This window comes from Pituophis catenifer, unplaced genomic scaffold (genome assembly GCF_029215685.1).
Source record: "Pituophis catenifer annectens isolate HBS135680 unplaced genomic scaffold, rPitCat1.0.hap2 SCAF_2, whole genome shotgun sequence".
In the NCBI taxonomy this organism is placed as follows: domain Eukaryota; kingdom Metazoa; phylum Chordata; class Lepidosauria; order Squamata; family Colubridae; genus Pituophis; species Pituophis catenifer.
In genome coordinates this window covers 36,102,898-36,119,850 of record NW_027256882.1, presented here as the reverse complement: position 1 = coordinate 36,119,850, position 16,953 = coordinate 36,102,898, and the positions used below count along the sequence as shown (strand labels likewise).

The following is a 16,953-nucleotide window of genomic DNA, read 5'->3' as shown; positions in this document are numbered from 1 at the left end:
GGTTCCTGTTTTTTATCCATGACCAGATCCATATCTATTTCCATTTCCATATACTGTACATACAGTGTCTGTGTGTCTCTGTGTGTGTCGTGCCAACCTAGCCTTTCAAAAGCATGTAAATGCAAGAAGATAAATAGGTACCACTTCAGTGGGAAAGTAACAATGTTCCGTGCATCTTCAAGGCATAGTCATGCCAGCCACATGACCATGGAAGCACCTTCAAACATTGCTCAGGGCCAGGCTATCTTCGAGACCGCCTTCTACCGCATAGCTCCCATCGACTGGTAAGATCCCACAGAGTTGGTCTCCTCCGGGTCCCGTCAGCTAAACAATGTCGTTTGGCAGGCCTGTGGGGGAGGGCCTTCTCTGTGGCTGCCCCGGCTCTCTGGAACCAATTACCTCCTGAGGACCGCCCCCACCCTATTGGCCTTCTGGAAAGCGGTGAAGACCTGGCTTTTCCGGCAGGCCTGGGGCCATTGATCTCACTGTGGCGATCTTGTGAGACCCGGCCATGGAATGGAGTATATGGGTTTTGAATGTTCTTTTAAAAATTTTTTATGGGATATTGTTCACATTGTTTGTTTGTTTTTTGCTGTAAGCCACCCAGAGTCCCTAGGGAGTTGGGCGGCATAGAAATGCCACTAATAAATAATAAAAAATAAAAAATAAATAAAGGCTCTTCCTTTCTGAATCAAAGATTAGTACTGCCCCTTGGGATGGTCATGACTAATAGGGGAAATCTTTACCTATACCCACTTAAACCTTTACCTATAAATATATAAATATGTTTTTGTGCATGTTATGTTTGTCTTTGTTTTTTTGTCAGTCAGCCCTTCAGTGTATTACAGATTAGGAAAGCTACATCATATAAATCAGTACTTCTTTTATCTGACCTTATCTTGGTAATGGTCTCTAAATGCCATTGCCTCTCCCTTCTACACTACCTATCTTTGGATATTGAGAAAACATTGGAAAAGCAAAGCAATAGCAATGTATTTTTATTCACATATTGATCAGTTTCACTCATTATGGATGAGGATTCTAGATTGTCCTAATTTTGATTTCTGTCATTGCAGTGTCGAATCTATCCTAGCCACTTCTAGGTTTTCTGCAAAGATGAGAAACGTTTCCTCCCTCCAATTGTTTACCAAATCAAAGTGTCCAGAATGCAGCACTCAACAAGAATGAACTCAACAAGAATAAAATGTTATATGGTTTCCTGCCTCAGCAGGGGGTTGGATTAGAAGACCTTCAAGGTCCCTTCCAACTCTGTTATTCTATTCTATTCTATTCTATTCTGTTCTATTCTATTCTATTCTATTCTATTCTATTCTATTCTATTCTATTCTATTCTATTCTATTCTACAAGCACGTTTTGTCATGTTTTTGGCACTCGGTGAGTAAAAGGTTCACCACCACTGCCGTATAGCAAAGGCCCTGGGCTCAGGTCCTCAAATTTTGTTTAGCCTTTCACCTTCAGCCATTGTGGGATTGTGCTCATACAGCATCATCTCTTGGTTCCCTACTAGATACCTTATGTAAGAGACAGCAAATGTCATCACATCAGGAAGAGGAGGACACACAGTGGTTAGAACACAATATTTCAGGCTATTTCTGCTGCCTTCTGGCTGCCTGCAATTTGGCAGTTTGATTCTCAGTGGTTTAAGTTTGATTCAGCCTTCCTTCCTTCCGAGGTCGGTAAAATGATGACCCAGATTGTTGGGGGCAATAGGCTGACTCTGTAAACTGCTTGGACAGGGCTGTAAAGCACTGTGAAGTAGTATATAAGTCTGCTATTGTGATTGCTATATACCACTGCATAGTATTTTACAGCCCTCTCTAAGCAGTTTACAGAGTCAGCCTATTGCCCCCAACAATCTGGGTCATCATTTTACCGACCTCGGAAGGATGGAAGGATGAGTCAATCTTGAGCCTGGTGAGATTCGATCTGACAAACTGCTGGCAGCTGGTGATCAGCAGAAGTAGCCTGCAGTACTGCACTCAACCACTGCAGCACCACAGCTCATCATCAACAACAATAGGTTGTTCAATATGTCATGATCTGGGGTTAATTCATTCTGGAGTATGAAACCTTCACTGAAGAAGATGGCCTCATTCACACCAGACAAAATAGGAAGGAATTATAATGACCCACTGCCTACTTCAAGAGTGTCGAACTGTTTTTAATTTATTTAAATTAAAAATTTATTTGCCTTTACAAGACATAACAGAGAAATGCATAGAGGAGAGAGCCAATATACATTTTATTCACACCCACATCAATCCTGGTCCACAATTTAATCTTTATTAAATAGAATAAGTTTGGAGACTAAAAAACAATCAAACTTCCCTGAATTGTTTCTTTCTCGACTCTCAAATTAGGATTATTCTCCTGAGTCAAACAAAACTCTTTTCTCCAAAGTACACTTTTATGGCCAAGGCTCATTCCCAATTCCCTTTCTAATTATTAAAATCATGATTATTTATTCTCCTTTGAACAAGGTTTATGGGATTTCCACCACCACAATTAGTTGCCAATCAAAGTAACAACAAATGGGATAGATAGCATGTGATAATCTGATTTGTAACAGCCTCCTGTGATGAGATCAGAGTTTGGGGTAAAGCTGGGCAAATACTCTAGCAGTCTGAAATTGCAGATAGCTCTTCCAAATCTGGGGGTAAACTGGATCTTCTTCACTGTAGTTGTGGTCTTTTTGCGATCTCTGAGATTTAGTTCTGTGCTGAAGAAAGAACTCTAGGAAGGATCTCCTGCAGTATACTGTATGTCAAATGTTGCTGCTGCTGCATATACAGCTTTTTCTGCTTCAGTTTCTCTCTCAAATTCCCTGTGCCAATACACTGATGAAATGTCCATTTAAGGTGATCATAGAAGAAAAGGAGTGGTTCCATTACTACAAGCCAGGAGACTACTGGATTACTGGAATAATGTCTGGAATCATAGCTCTATTGTACCAATTTTCATTTTCCAAGCCTCCAACCCACCAACTGAAAAGGTAATTGTTAACTCATCCAAGGATTCTGGTGATTGATTTTACGTGCTCCAATGTCTTTTCTTTATATATATATATATTTATAACATTTCTCTTCTTAATTTATTTGCCTTTACAAGACATAACAGAGAAATGCATAGAGGAGAGAGCCAATATACATTTTATTCACACCCACATCAATCCTCGTCCAGGATTGATATGGTTTGGATGACAGCTGAAATACGGACAGTATTGGAAGAAGTAGAAATAGGAGTAAATGAGTGGATAGACCATAACCCAATAACTATAAAATGTAAAGGACAAAAAAGATTTAAAAGATGGACATTGAATCAAAATATATGTAAAGACAAAGAATACAAACAGATGTTGGAAAGTGAGTTTTCTCCTTTCCCTTTCTCCCTTGCCTTTTGCTTCCCTTTTTCCTCAGCTATTTACAAAGCTTCCTCTGACAGCCATTTTGCTTTCTTGGATTACTTTTTTGGGGGATGGTTTTAGTTGCTACCTCTTGTACAATGTTCCAAATCTCCATCCATAGTTCTTCAGGCACTCTGTCTGTCAGATCTAATTCCTTAAATCTATTTGTCACCTCCTCTGTATATTCATCAGGGATATGATTTAGTTCACACTGAGTGGTATGATTTTAATTACATTTTATGGATTGTTGTGAATTGATATGAGTGATATATTAGCTTTGTAAACAGGTAAGTGAATAAAATAAATGCTTTTGGTTTTGCAAAATGTTTATTCTAAGCAGATTGAAACAGTTACTGTTAGGATATGGTTTGAGCCTAACAAGTTGTCCAGGCAATATATGTGTTCTGTGACTTTAATATGAATATGTATTGTGTGACTTTAAAGTTTTCCTGCTGATTCGTTGTAATGCTGAGTCATGCTGTAATTAGTTGTGAACGTATTTAAGAAAGGTACTGTAACGTATTCAGTTGATGATAAGCTACCATTGTGTGAGGAGTGCTATCCATTGTGCTATCATCATTGGATGGATCTGCTACCATCGTGGTTTGTGAACCAGAGTGAGTTTGTTATTCTAACCAACTACTGTTTGTGTGGTAAGAAGATATCTGTATCACTGGACTGATTTAACTGGCAAAGACTTGGATTGATTTAAAGACTATGAGATTGCTTTTTCACTATAAAGTAAACTTTTGATAAACCAGTTTGCATATCTCTTATTCATTGCTCTCAGCAACATTTCTATGTGCTCTACACTCTGTTGGTTGGTAACACAACAACAATATCCTTAACATTGGTTATGGGCTCAGAGCCAACCAGAACTAACTAGGATTGTTAAGAGCTAAACTGAGAGTTAATGTGAATAGTACAAACTGTGTTTGTGATATACAATCCAAGTGAAGATGGCACTAGAACAAGCAGCAAATTTCTCCATGATAACCTGGCTGGATGGAACAAACTATGTGTCCTGGTCTACAAAATGTAATCTACTTTTGCGTAGAGAAGGACTGTGGGACATAGTTAATAATCCACTGGATGTAACAGCATGGAATCCAGCTGATGAGGAAGATGCGAAGAAATTAGCCAAGTTTAACAGAGACAATGAACGAGCTCTTTGCATTATTGGACTAACACTGGGTGTCCATATTCGTGGCAAAGAGTCTGCTGCTAGGTGTTGGACCAACAACACCTAGTTGTTGGTCCAAGAGACTATATGTTCGTGACTCTGTGGGTGCTCATATTTATCTCACACGGAGATTATTTAAACAACATCTTCTTAAAGGTGGAGATATGATGGCTCATTTGGAATCCATGACCAGAATTTTCCAGGAGCTGTATGAAAAGGAACTTGTTTTCTCAGAACTACAACAAGTTTATATAATTCTTTCTTCTTTAGACGATAGTTATGACGACTATGTTTCTTCGTTAGAGGTTTTGTCCAGAGATGAACTGACATTGGCTGGCATAACTGGTAGGTTATTGGAAGAATACAAAGAAGACAAGAAAGGGATCAGTTGAGAGTGCAACAACCAAAAGAAGAAAAAATGTACTCAACTGCCTATTTTGTAAAACGCTGTTTTGCTTGTGGGGCTAAAGGGCATATAGCTAAGTATTGTAAGAATAAGAAAATGTCTGTTAGGGACAATACTAGACCCAAGAAGGGTTGTAATTTAGCTATATCCAGTTCAACTACTGATGTTAACCAGGATTGTTGGGTTGTTGACAGTGGTGCTTCTCAATCTATTTCTAGAAATAGAATTTTTTTTTGTTAAAATGGAGAAGAGTAACCAACATGTTAAACGAGCAAATGGCTGGAAGGTTAAGGTAGCTGGAGAGGGTGTTGCTCGTTGGTCATTTAGTAATGAACCATTGCCTATGTTATATATTCCTGGGTTAAAATTCAATTTATTATCTGTTAAATCATTATTGCAATTTGGGTTTACAGTAACATTTAAAAATGCTAAGTGTTTTATTGAGAAAGATGGCAAGGTTGTTACTGCAAGTTTAGAAAATGATTTATTTATTTTAAGGGATAACCCAGTATTGGTGGCTAAGTCTAAGTCTGTTTATAAGAATGTTAAACCACATGATGAATGTATTCATCTGTTACACCGGAGACTTGGGCATTTAAATTTCAGGATGTTAAAGAAAACAGTTCAGTTATCTGAAGAGATAAAACTACAAGCATGTAGTAAATATCTGAATTGCAATGCCTGTAGTCAGCAAAATAGTAGGGTAACACCAGCAAACTGTGTTAATGGTTTTAAAACCAAAAAGCCATTAGAGGTAGTGTTTGTAGACCTAATTGGACCCAAAAAACCCAGCATAGGAGGTGCCTGCTATATTCTAACCATAGTAGACCAGTATTCAAGATACGGATTCTGTTATCTTATGAAAACAAAAAGTGAAACATTTCAGCATATTAACAACTGGCTGCGTTTTGTGGAAAGGAAACAGAAATTTAAGGTTAAATGCTTAGTGACTGATAATGGTACAGAATTTACCAACCAAAGGTTGGAAAAGTTTTCGCAGGATGCAGGGATCCAGCATAAAAGGTCTGCTCTGTACAGACTACAACACAATTAGTATATCGAGAGAAGAGGTCAAACATTACAAGCCATGACTAGAACTATGTTGGCAGATTCTGGTTTGCCTGAAAATTTATGGGGTGAGGCTGCTATGTCTGCTAACCATGTGTTAAACAATGTGGTTCATTCCTCAATAGTAAGAAACCTTCACACATTCTTTTTGAGTAGAAGAAAGTGTGGAGGTTTCTTACTATTGTAACTGTTTCAGCCAAAGACAGATGCACATTCCAGACTTATTTCTTTCAAGGCTGTATATCAGCATTATCACAGTGGCTGGAGAGGAGTGCTCTCTACAACCCGCAAAATTGCTTCATTGGCAAATGTGATTGATGACACACCCTGGGGGGAGGGAGGAAACAGGGTCATGATTGGGGCATAAATTATGTGGGGTCAGAGTTGGCTTCACTTGGGAACGTGCCGACATGAAGCTCCTAATAAATAACTGGATTTCTTTTGAAGCTTGGCTCAAGGCTCATGATTTAATTAGGGAATCTGTTGGATCCCTGAATTGAATAATAAGAAGTTGATTATCTTTTGGGCATTGCACTATATAGATATAAAGCTACAGTAAATATGACATGCTTTCATGAAAATCCAAACTGAAGATTTATTTACTTCTTTAATGGAATTTGTCAAAGAAAAATGAGAACAAGAATAATAGAATAAATATACAATGACAGGGATGATAGCAGTTGTGAAATTCATTTTTTTTACTTTATCCAAACTGAGAATTCCGAGCCTAGTAGCATAGGGAATTCTATTGTGTACAGAAGAGTGCACAACTTTTCTCATGAAATACTTCTGAACCCGCTCGATTGTACTGATGTCAGATATATGATGGGGATTCCAAACATACTCTAAAATTGGTCTAGCATAAGTTTTATAAGCTGTAATGAGCAATACAATGTTTCCAGAAAAAAAGCTTCACAAAATTAAATTAACAACTCTTAATGCTTTTTTAGCAATGCTGTTACAGTGAGCTTTGGAGCATAAATCCTCAGAGATAAGTACACCTAGGTCTTTAACAAGGTGAGGGTCATCTCCTAGATCAATGCCACCTATCTTATACTTGGTATTCTGACTACGTTTACCAATATGTAAGACAGAGCATTTGTTAATCAAAATTTGAACTTGCCCAATAGATGACCATTCAGACACATAACCACTTTCAAAACAAAGGAATTATCTGTAGAATTGAATAATTTTATGTCATTGGCAAAAAGAACGCAATTGCTTTTAAGTTGATCACATAAATCGTTGATATAGAGCAAAAAAAGATGATTAAATTTCTTATGTTGCAGTGAGAACGCTTTCTACCACATTCTACCCTTCTTGTTGGCTGTTCATGAGGTCAACCAGAATTCAAGGCTCTTACCCAACATCACCCTGGGCTACAACATCTATCAGAACTTTTTCAATGCAAGAATGACATATGAGGCCATGCTGGATGTGCTGTCTACAGGACAGGAGAACATCCCAAACTACAGATGTGGAAGACAAAAGAACCTGCTGGCAATTCTTGAAGAGATGGATTCTGAACTCTTTGATCATATTTCCAATGTCTTGAGCATCTATAAATTTCCACAGGTATAAAGCCAAATGAAATTAATTCCGTGTTGTAAATTGTTCAGATTTGCCTAGAAGGCAGCAGTTATATATATTTCTCCAAATAAATTGAAAGTCAGAGAGTAAATATTAGAAGAGCTGAAAGAATTTTTAATTCACAAAGTATGTTTGTGTGTATATACATATATATGTTTTTTTTTGTGTGTGTGTCTATATACATACAGTGCTGGGCTGCTGACAGTTCAGACCGGTTCTAGTGAACCGGTAGTTGCGGCGATCAGTTGTCCTTGCCCACCTGCCCCCATCCTATACTGTCCCATATTTCCATGTATCTCAGCTCAGCTGATTTGACTGGCATGGTGGATTTCTGTGCCTCAGCTCTTTTACTTACTGGGGCTGCCCTAGAAGGTAAGCTGTAGATGTTAAAATTGGTGTATTTTGAATGCTGTGCATGCGCACAAAGCACGTGGTTACAGAAACACACACACACACACACACACACACACACACACACACACACACACGTGGTTGGATTAGAAGACTTTCCAGCTCTATTCTGATTGACTAATTGAATGAGGGGATGGGTGACCCACAGAGTTATAATGTGACCAGAAGGGTGTACTCTATGATGACCACCAATGAACATCACCCACAGATAATTCAGAGCTCCCTGGTTCCAAAGGGAGCATACAAGAAAAACAGGACAGAACAACAAGGGAACCAGCAAAATTCATGCAGTTATCATTTGAAGTGTCTCTCAGCAGTGTGGAAAGGCCCTTAAATTTACCATCTGACTTTTATCATTAAAGCTCGCACAAACTACCACTATTTTCTCTTTCATCTTAGATCAACTATAGTATCACCAACCAGATGGCTGAGCAAAATCATCGTTTTCCTTTTTCATATCGGATGACCCCAAACCAAGAACCTCCTGACTCAGCAATTGTCAATCTGCTCCTGCAGTTTCAATGGACGTGGATTGGCCTCCTTTCTCAGGACAATGAAAGAGGAGAAAAATTCAAAAGACGCTTGGAAGTTCTCGCTCTAAAAAATGGGATTTGCATTGTCCTCTCAGGAACCGTCCCAGAAGGAAATATGCAGACAAGTGCTGGAGAAACTCTCATGCAAGAAAAATGGAAAATGTTCTTTTCTCTTATCAAGAGTCAAATAAAAATTCTAGTATGCCAACTGGATTTTCAGGCCTCGGGAATATTAGCAAAAATAATACAAACGATTGATACGACTAATACATCCATTGTGGGAAGGGTGTGGATTGCAACAACTTTGACAGCTTTAAGTATAGATATATTTTACCTCTGGGTTGATCTCCAAAATAAATATGCTTTGTTTTCCTTCCTCATCCAGACAAAGAGAAAGACTCAGTATGATGACATTAAATCTTATGCATCTATGGTCACATTGTATGGAAAGGAAGCATTTCAATGTTCCTATTCAAGTCCTGTGTTATCTAAGAAAGTTTGGAAAAAATGCAGAGAAAAAGAGAATTGGGAATTCCCACCCCCTGATGTGATTGCAAGAATCCTGTCTCTGGATTCCTCCGGTATTTCCCAAATAGTTCAAATCGTGGCCTGGGTCCTCAGTGCTGCCTCCTCCTCCCAATGGAGTAAGAGGAGAATGAAAGTTGGAGACCATCAACCCCCCCAGATTGTACAGCCATGGCAGGTAAGTCTCTTCCTTTGAGGTTCCATTGATTCTCCCCTTCTAATTCCTCAATATTAAATTAGATGTAGAAAGGGGCGAGATATTCCAAAGAGCAGTTGCCCAGTTGGTGGTATTTGAGAGTGGGTGTCAACCCTGAAACTTATCTCACCGAGGCCATGTTGGAGGCTTCAGTGTTGCCACACTGGAGCTGAGGGATATGGAGGGGGAAATAGAGATAGCTGGGATTTTGTAGCCAAAACAAAATATTTTCTCCTGGGAACCAAGGACATTCCCACCGATGGCCAGAGGGAAGATGAGTGGCGTCACCAGGCAACCGGATGACACCTTGGTTGGACCATGTGACTGATTGTTTGGAAAGAGGAGGAAAACTTTTACTTTTAATTATGTGAAAACTGTGGGAACATTTAGAGTCAGTTTTCAGCAGCCTAGGCCTATATGATATGCCCAATAAAACTGATATTTGAGGAACCTGCTTGCCTCAGAGTCTTGTTTGCTATGGGCCTATTACTTGGAACCCTGACATTAAACCGACTCTAAATGTTTATTTCTTTTTTTCATGTTTTTAATTTTTTAATTTTTTAGAAACATATCAATGCGTGAACAGTGTGGCACCTGACTGACTTACATTTTCATACCAATAAAATAATATTCATCATATTTACTACAATTGACAAGTTTATATAGTTCTGGTAATATTACACATATCTTGTTGAATTATAATCTTCCATTATTTAATTATTCAATATTTCAATATGTTATTTTTATGCCAATCACCATATAATTCAAACATTTTAAATGCTACCGTCATTCACGTTCTGATTTCCCCTCTTATTATTACTTCACCTTATTAGATAAAGATATTTATTCCATTAATCCCCCTCTCTCTAGTTTCCATCCCCTTTCTAACTTTTAATTTTGCCACTATTATATTGAAAAATATTCATATTTCATCCATATTTTAGTGAAGATTTAGAGTCAGTTTTCAGCAGCCTATGCCTATATGATACGTCCAATAAAACTGATATTTGAGGAACCTACTTGCCTCAGAGTCCTGTTTGCTATGGGTGTATTACTTGGCACCCTGATGGTGAGTTAGGGAGAGATGATAGAGAAAAATCTTCCAAAGTTAAACAACCTGTGCAAGTTTGGGATGTTTTTGTGACAGAAATAGCTCTATGGTGTCAATGTAATTTTCAAAACTAAACAAGCATCAGAATATTCAAGCAATCCTCAACCTCTTATTGCGATCAGATCTAGTCTCCAAGCTAAGGAGTTCAGCTGGATCGTTTGTTCTGTATTAAGATTGAATTTTGCTGGCTAAAAGTTTCTAACATAGCAACATAAACTCCGCTAACTTCATCTTGATCAGGACTGATGGCAAAATTGTATTCTCCATCTTCTCCCATTACAAGTTTTTCCATATCTGCAATTGGTTTTGCCTCAGATGGGCTGTGATATTAAAGCAAGAAAATACAGAACATTAAACAGAATAAGAATTCGCCAGATGGAGAGAGGATCAAAAACTGGTATTTTGCAGCAGGATGAGAATTTGTTAAAGCAAATAAGAGATAAAGGTCAAATGCATATTAAAAGGTTGTATAATGTATTAGTGGAAATAGATTCGGAAACAGAGCTAGTCAAGGATTGTATGATAAAATGGGCACAAAACATAGGGGAACCAATAATGTTGGATACATGGGAAAAGATATGGGTTACAAATGTAAGATTCACACAAGCTCAAAACTTAAGAGAGAACTTTTACAAAATGTTTTATAGATGGCATTTAGACCCAAAAAAACTAGCCTGCATGTATCCAAATTTACAACCCAAGTGTTGGCGATGTTAGTGTGAAGATGCTACATATTTTCATATATGGTGGACATGTAAAAAAATTAAGGCTTTTTGGATAAAAATATGGTGGATTATTCAAAATATTTTAAGGAAAAAAATTAAATTTACACCACAGGTTTTGTTTTTTTTTTTTTTGTTGTGAATAGTCACGGATTGTACTGTAATAGAGACTAAGTTGGTTTTGAATTTAATAACAGCTGCCAGGTTACTGGTGGCACAGTACTGGATTAAGGAAGATCCACCTACCATTGAGGAATGGACATTAAAAGTTGTGCATCTGGCTGAGATGGCAAAAATTTCATCATATCTTAAAGATCATTCAAATGAAAGATACATATCAGAATGGAGAAGATGGATTGACTATATGCAAAAAAAGTATCCGAACAAGAAGATTCATATAGCTTATGAATGAAATATTTTTAAGTAGTTTATGTTTATAGTTCTTGAGTTATAAGGTGTTAAAGATTTAGGGAGAATATGAATGCAATAATTTGTTAGCATATTTTAGCTTTATGTTTGTGAATGCTATACCCTGTGCCTTTTCTGGGAAGTCTAGGGAGGGGGGTGGGGGGGGGGAAGGGGGGAGGGGGAAAGGGTGGGGGGAGAAAATATTTGTATTTCTTATAAAACTTTTTAATAAAAAAAAACAGAATAAGAATTTGAAAGAACCTCAGAGGTTTTTCTAGTCCAACCCACTAATCAAGCAGAAGACCCTATACCATTTCAGACAAATGGTTGCCCGTGTCTCTTTTTGAAAGCTTCCAATGATGGAGCATTCACAACTTCTGAAGGCAAGCTATTCCATTGGTTGATTGCTTTCACATTAGGAAATTTCTCTTTAGTTCTAGGTTGCTTCTCTCCTTCATTAGTTTCCAACCATTGTTTCTTCTCTTGGCTAACGGTGCTTTGGGAAATGTTTTGACCCCCTCTTTGTAGGAGCCCCTCAAATGTTAGAAAAGTGGTATCATTTCTCCCCAGTCCTTCATTTCCTTAGACTAGACCAGGGGTGGGGTCTACTTACCTTTACTACTGGTTCACAGTGGGGCCGTGTGCATGCGCTTGAGCTTGATATTTAGCTTGTCTTCTGGGGGTGTTGCCTATTCCTGCCAGCTTAGTCTTGTCTTCAAATTTGATCAGTTCCCCTTCAATTCCCTCACCTAGATCTTTTTTGAAAATATTTAAGAGTGCTGGGTCTAAAATGGAAGCTTGGGATACCCCATTGCTTTCTTCCCTCCATGATGATGTGGGTCCCCAGAGGACTTCATATTGAATATAATTTGTCAGCAAGTTACAAAGCTACCTGATGGTGGTGTGATCTATACCATGTTTTCATAAATGCGAGATAAATACCTTATTTTTTGGACTATAAGACGCACATTAATTTAGAAGAGGAAAACAAAAAAAAAATGTTTTTGACATTTGCACTCTCCAATCTTGGCCCTTTTTTGGCCCTTTTCCAGCCTTTTTCCAGCCCATTTTTGAGGCTTTTTTTAAGCCCCCCCCCCAAAAAAGGCCAAAGAACAGCCTCAAAAACCGCCTGAAAAAAGCACCAAATTTGGGCTAAAAAAGGCCTGAAGAAGGCCAAATAAAGGCTGATAATAGGGTGTGCAGAGACCCAAAAATGACCAGTGGGTGGGCGAGGCTTCAGCAATATTTGATCTAGAAGACGCACAGACATTTTCATCCCCTTTTGGAAGACAAAAATGTGCATCTTATACTCCGAAATATATGGTATTTGAAAAAGAGCTGTAAATTTCTGGAGAATGACTGAAAGAAGCTTCCCATGAAATGTTGAATCAATCTGTTTCAGACTGCAGTGATGATTTGAAGAGGTTGAAATATTCAGAGTACCTCCAATCCAGAATAATAGCAAGAAAAAAAACATTGAATAAAGGCTCAAATTGGGATGGTTTTTTTTCTGTGTCTGCAGCTTCATAGGCTCCTGAGAAACTTCCAATATCACAATATTTCCAGAGATGGGATTTCTTTTGATGAAAATGGAGTTCCTGTTGGTGACTTTGATATCATGCAGTGGACATACGTTTTGAACAAATCAGATGCAGGAGTGAAAATTGGGAATGTAGAAAGACAAGCCTCCTCAGAAGTCAAAATTTCTGTCAATCAAAGTGCCGTCCAATGGCCAACTTTATTTAACAAAGTAGTTGAGGCTGCTTGGATTTTGCTCATCTATTTATCTCCATCTGCTCAGAAATAATTCTTATTGAGGCCACTTGAGATAACTTCCAAATAAGAGAATTTAAAGCCTCATTAATTTATTAGATATTATTTTACTTTAGAGGTTTTACGATAATCTATCACATGCTAAAACATACTGCATTGTATTGCGGGATTTTCATTATTAAACTGGGATATGTTGCCATAATTTATAGTACATCAAATTATCTTGTTTTCAGCAAGAGAAAATCCAGAATGTCTATGCTCAGAATGTCTCAGTCATCCAGGTCACTATTGTGGCAAGGGTGCTTTTTCAAAAGGCACCTGGACTTTGTTTTCCCTTGAAGATGTTTCACTTCTCATCCAAGAAGCTTCTTCAGTTCGGACTGAATGGTGGAGGATAGAAAGATTTGGAACTGTTGAAAAGACTGTGTTGTAAACAGGATATAGATTCAGCAATTGCAGAAGAATTCCACACCCATTTGCACGATTCACGTGACCCTGAGGGCACAGATAAATTCCAAGAGGCCTCAACAACTTTCAGAAAGACTGCTAACAACCAGATGACTGGAAAGAATAGAAATCCTTCCATACTTCACCATTCAGTCAGAATTGAAGAAGCTTCTGGAATGAGAAGCAAAACATCTTCAAGGGAAAACAAAGATCAGTTGTCTTTTGAAAATCCAGAACATGAAGGGTTTAACCCACTGAATTGCATAAGAGAAAGATATCACTAAGAATGTGGTGAAGGAAATGTTGGTAGCTAAAAAAGTCATTTACATATTATGATACAATGATCAGTTGTAGGAGAGAAAGATAGGGACTCTAGAGAAAGCTAGATATTGGAGCTGAGAAAGCAAAGATGGAGAAAAAATATATACCATATTTTTCGGAGTATAAGACACACCTTAGTTTTGGAGGAGGAAAATAAGAAAAAAAATCTGCCTCTTGCTACCAGTATTCATCCGTATTCATCTGGATAGCGTCTTGTTGGTGTGTTAAGAGTTGACGGCTGTTTGGAAACTGAAACAGTATTTGCTGTGTGAGCAACAAGGAAGGAGCCTCTGCATGGCTTATAGTAGGTCAATTGTTCTAAAGCTGCATGCTGTGCTGATCTCTGAAACTGAAACTCTTCTCCTCTGCTTGTGTTTTCCTTTGCTGCTCCATGCCTCATGTTTTTAACTACGTTCAGTGTATAAGACGCACTCAAATTTTCACCCTCTTTTAGGGGGGGAGTGTATTTTATACTCTGAAAAATTCTGTACGTTATAGCATTCTCATACACGCCCTAAGGAGAAACACCTTTTGCAATGGAACTACTTTCCTTTGGAAAAAAGAATGAGGCAATGAGTCTGTTTTGAGATCTACAATGGAGATTGATAGAGAAAGAGAATGGCCTTTCATTGACCCCTTGCAAGTAGAGTAATTAAAGTTCATGCCACTACTTCTTGACTGATTTTGCTCAATGTGCTCCTGGAGCCACTGGAAGACACTTGATTTCAGTAAATCCTTCTAATTCATATATTACCCTGAGTAACCTTCTTGTTTATGTTTAGATGGTGCCTTATTCAAGATGTACAAAAAGTTGCTCCCCAGGTTATGCCAAGCTTGTGAGAGAGGGAGCCCCAGTTTGCTGCTACGACTGTTCTCTGTGTATGGAAGGAACATTCTCTACGCAAAAAGGTACAGTAGGTGGCTCCCCCCCCCCAAAAAAAATCAGGATACAATGAATATACTATTTTGTTTTTTTGGCAGAGTGTTTGATAAATAAGTAAGAAAAACATTAAATTCCTTGAAGGCATCCACAAACATCAAAGATTGGGCACTATCGCATCCACATGATGATGTGAGCATTAAAACAAATAATGAAAGGTTGCTGATTTCTACTGAGTTGTTACTTTCTTGCTTTGTTTTAGGAAAGAAGATTTGAGAACTGATCATCACATTCATCTTCAGCCTTTAAAAAGAGTGTTAACTAATGTTGTGTCATATGGATATCCCTGGGGAGAAATATTATATTATTCCTTGAAAATAAAGTAATTGATTTCTGATGCGGTTTTTATGCTCCTACAGCTGCAGAAACAGATTCATGCTAACCATTTTTTTTCTCAGATGCAGCCCATTGTGAAAAGTGTCCAGATGACCAGTATTCCAATAAGAAGCGAGATCAGTGTGTCCCCAAAAATATAAGCTTCTTATCCTATCAAGAATTGTTGGGACTCATCCTGGCTTTCTTTGCCATCGCTTTGTCCCTAACCACCGCCTTTATTCTGGGAATCTTCATGAAATACCGAGACACTCCCATAGTTAAAGCCAACAACTGTGAACTCACCTACATCCTCCTGGTTTCACTCCTGCTTTCTTTCTTGACCTCCCTTCTATTCATCGGTCGCCCCGTGAAAATGACCTGTCTCCTTCGACAAACCATTTTCAGTATTGTTTTCTCAGTTGCTGTGTCTTCCTTGCTGGCCAAGACTGTCATGGTGGTGGTGGCCTTTCTGGCCACAAAGCCAGGCAGCAGCATGAGGAAATGGCTGGGGAAGAGTCTGGCCAACTCTATTGTTTTATCCTGCTCTGGTATTCAAGTAGGCCTCTGTATGATGTGGCTGGGAGTCTTTCCCCCATTCCCAGATTCTGACTTTCATTCCCAACCAGAACACATCCTGCTGCAGTGCAATGAAGGCTCTGTCACCATGTTCTACTCTGCTCTTGGCTACATGGGTTTTTTGGCTGCCATCTGTTTCTTGGTGGCCTTTCTGGCTCGAAATCTGCCAGGGGCTTTTAATGAAGCCAAACTGATCACCTTCAGCATGTTGGTTTTTTGTAGCGTTTGGATCTCCTTTGTTCCCACTTATCTGAGCACCAAGGGGAAATACATGGTAGCCGTGCAGATCTTCTCCATCCTGGCCTCTGGCCTGGGTTTACTGGGCTGCATCTTTATCCCCAAATGCTACATTATTATCCTGAGACCTGCCATGAACACCAAAGAACATCTCATGATAAAAATTCATTAATTTTCTTTGTGTTGGTGTTTATTTTGGTACAGTTTACATGCATAATAAAATCACATACTTTGAAGTTATGTTTTATGTCTTGTCACTTATCTTTCTTCATTCCATGTGAATTTTGAATTATAGTAATTGAGTAGTAAAGTTATTAAAAAAACTTCAAGCTATTTGAAATAATCATATCCTTCAATTGTCCTAATCTGAATTCATATTATGACATTTATAAAATTTCTGAAGCCAGGCCAGATAAACTGTGACCAGAGATGTTCTGATATGGTTTTAGATTAAATTAAAGGTTATGGCTAATGATGACGTGTGTTTTTGTTACTATATAGGTTGGTGTCCTGGTGTTATATTTTATTTTCTGGGATGATGTTGTGACTTTGTTTAAAAAAATAGTTAATTTCAAATATTATATATATTTGATTGATCTCTTCTGGCTTGATAATGTAAGATCATTCATAGATAAATGAGATAGATAGATAGATAGATAGATAGATAGATAGATAGATAGGAGAGATGAAGAAAGAGAAAAATAGAGAGACAGATAATATTCTATAGATTAAGAATAGATAAAATGTCAACATGAACATTGGAGCA

At 38.1% G+C, this 16,953-nt stretch overlaps 1 protein-coding gene across 1 annotated transcript; it reads left to right on the top strand.

Moving 5' to 3' along the window:
- Positions 1-162: 162 nt before the first annotated feature.
- LOC139310113 (vomeronasal type-2 receptor 26-like) lies at positions 163-16,359 on the top strand. Its single transcript, XM_070934270.1, has 6 exons — positions 163-284; positions 7,372-7,657; positions 8,483-9,319; positions 13,101-13,328; positions 14,902-15,028; positions 15,458-16,359. Exons 1-6 carry the CDS (start codon positions 163-165, stop codon positions 16,357-16,359), a joined length of 2,502 nt encoding a protein of 833 aa, XP_070790371.1.
- The last annotated feature ends 594 nt before the right edge of the window (positions 16,360-16,953 follow it).

What these genes read in the sequence shown, in the direction of transcription:
- LOC139310113 (XM_070934270.1), top strand. Translation starts at nt 163, where the DNA reads ATGTTCCGTGCATCTTCAAGGCATAGTCATGCCAGCCACATGACCATG. An exon ending in CGCATAGCTCCCATCGACTG is followed by an intron (nt 285 to 7,371) that starts GTAAGATCCCAC and finishes CTTATGTTGCAG; the next exon opens with TGAGAACGCTTTCTACCACA. An exon ending in AGATTGTACAGCCATGGCAG is followed by an intron (nt 9,320 to 13,100) that starts GTAAGTCTCTTC and finishes CTGTGTCTGCAG; the next exon opens with CTTCATAGGCTCCTGAGAAA.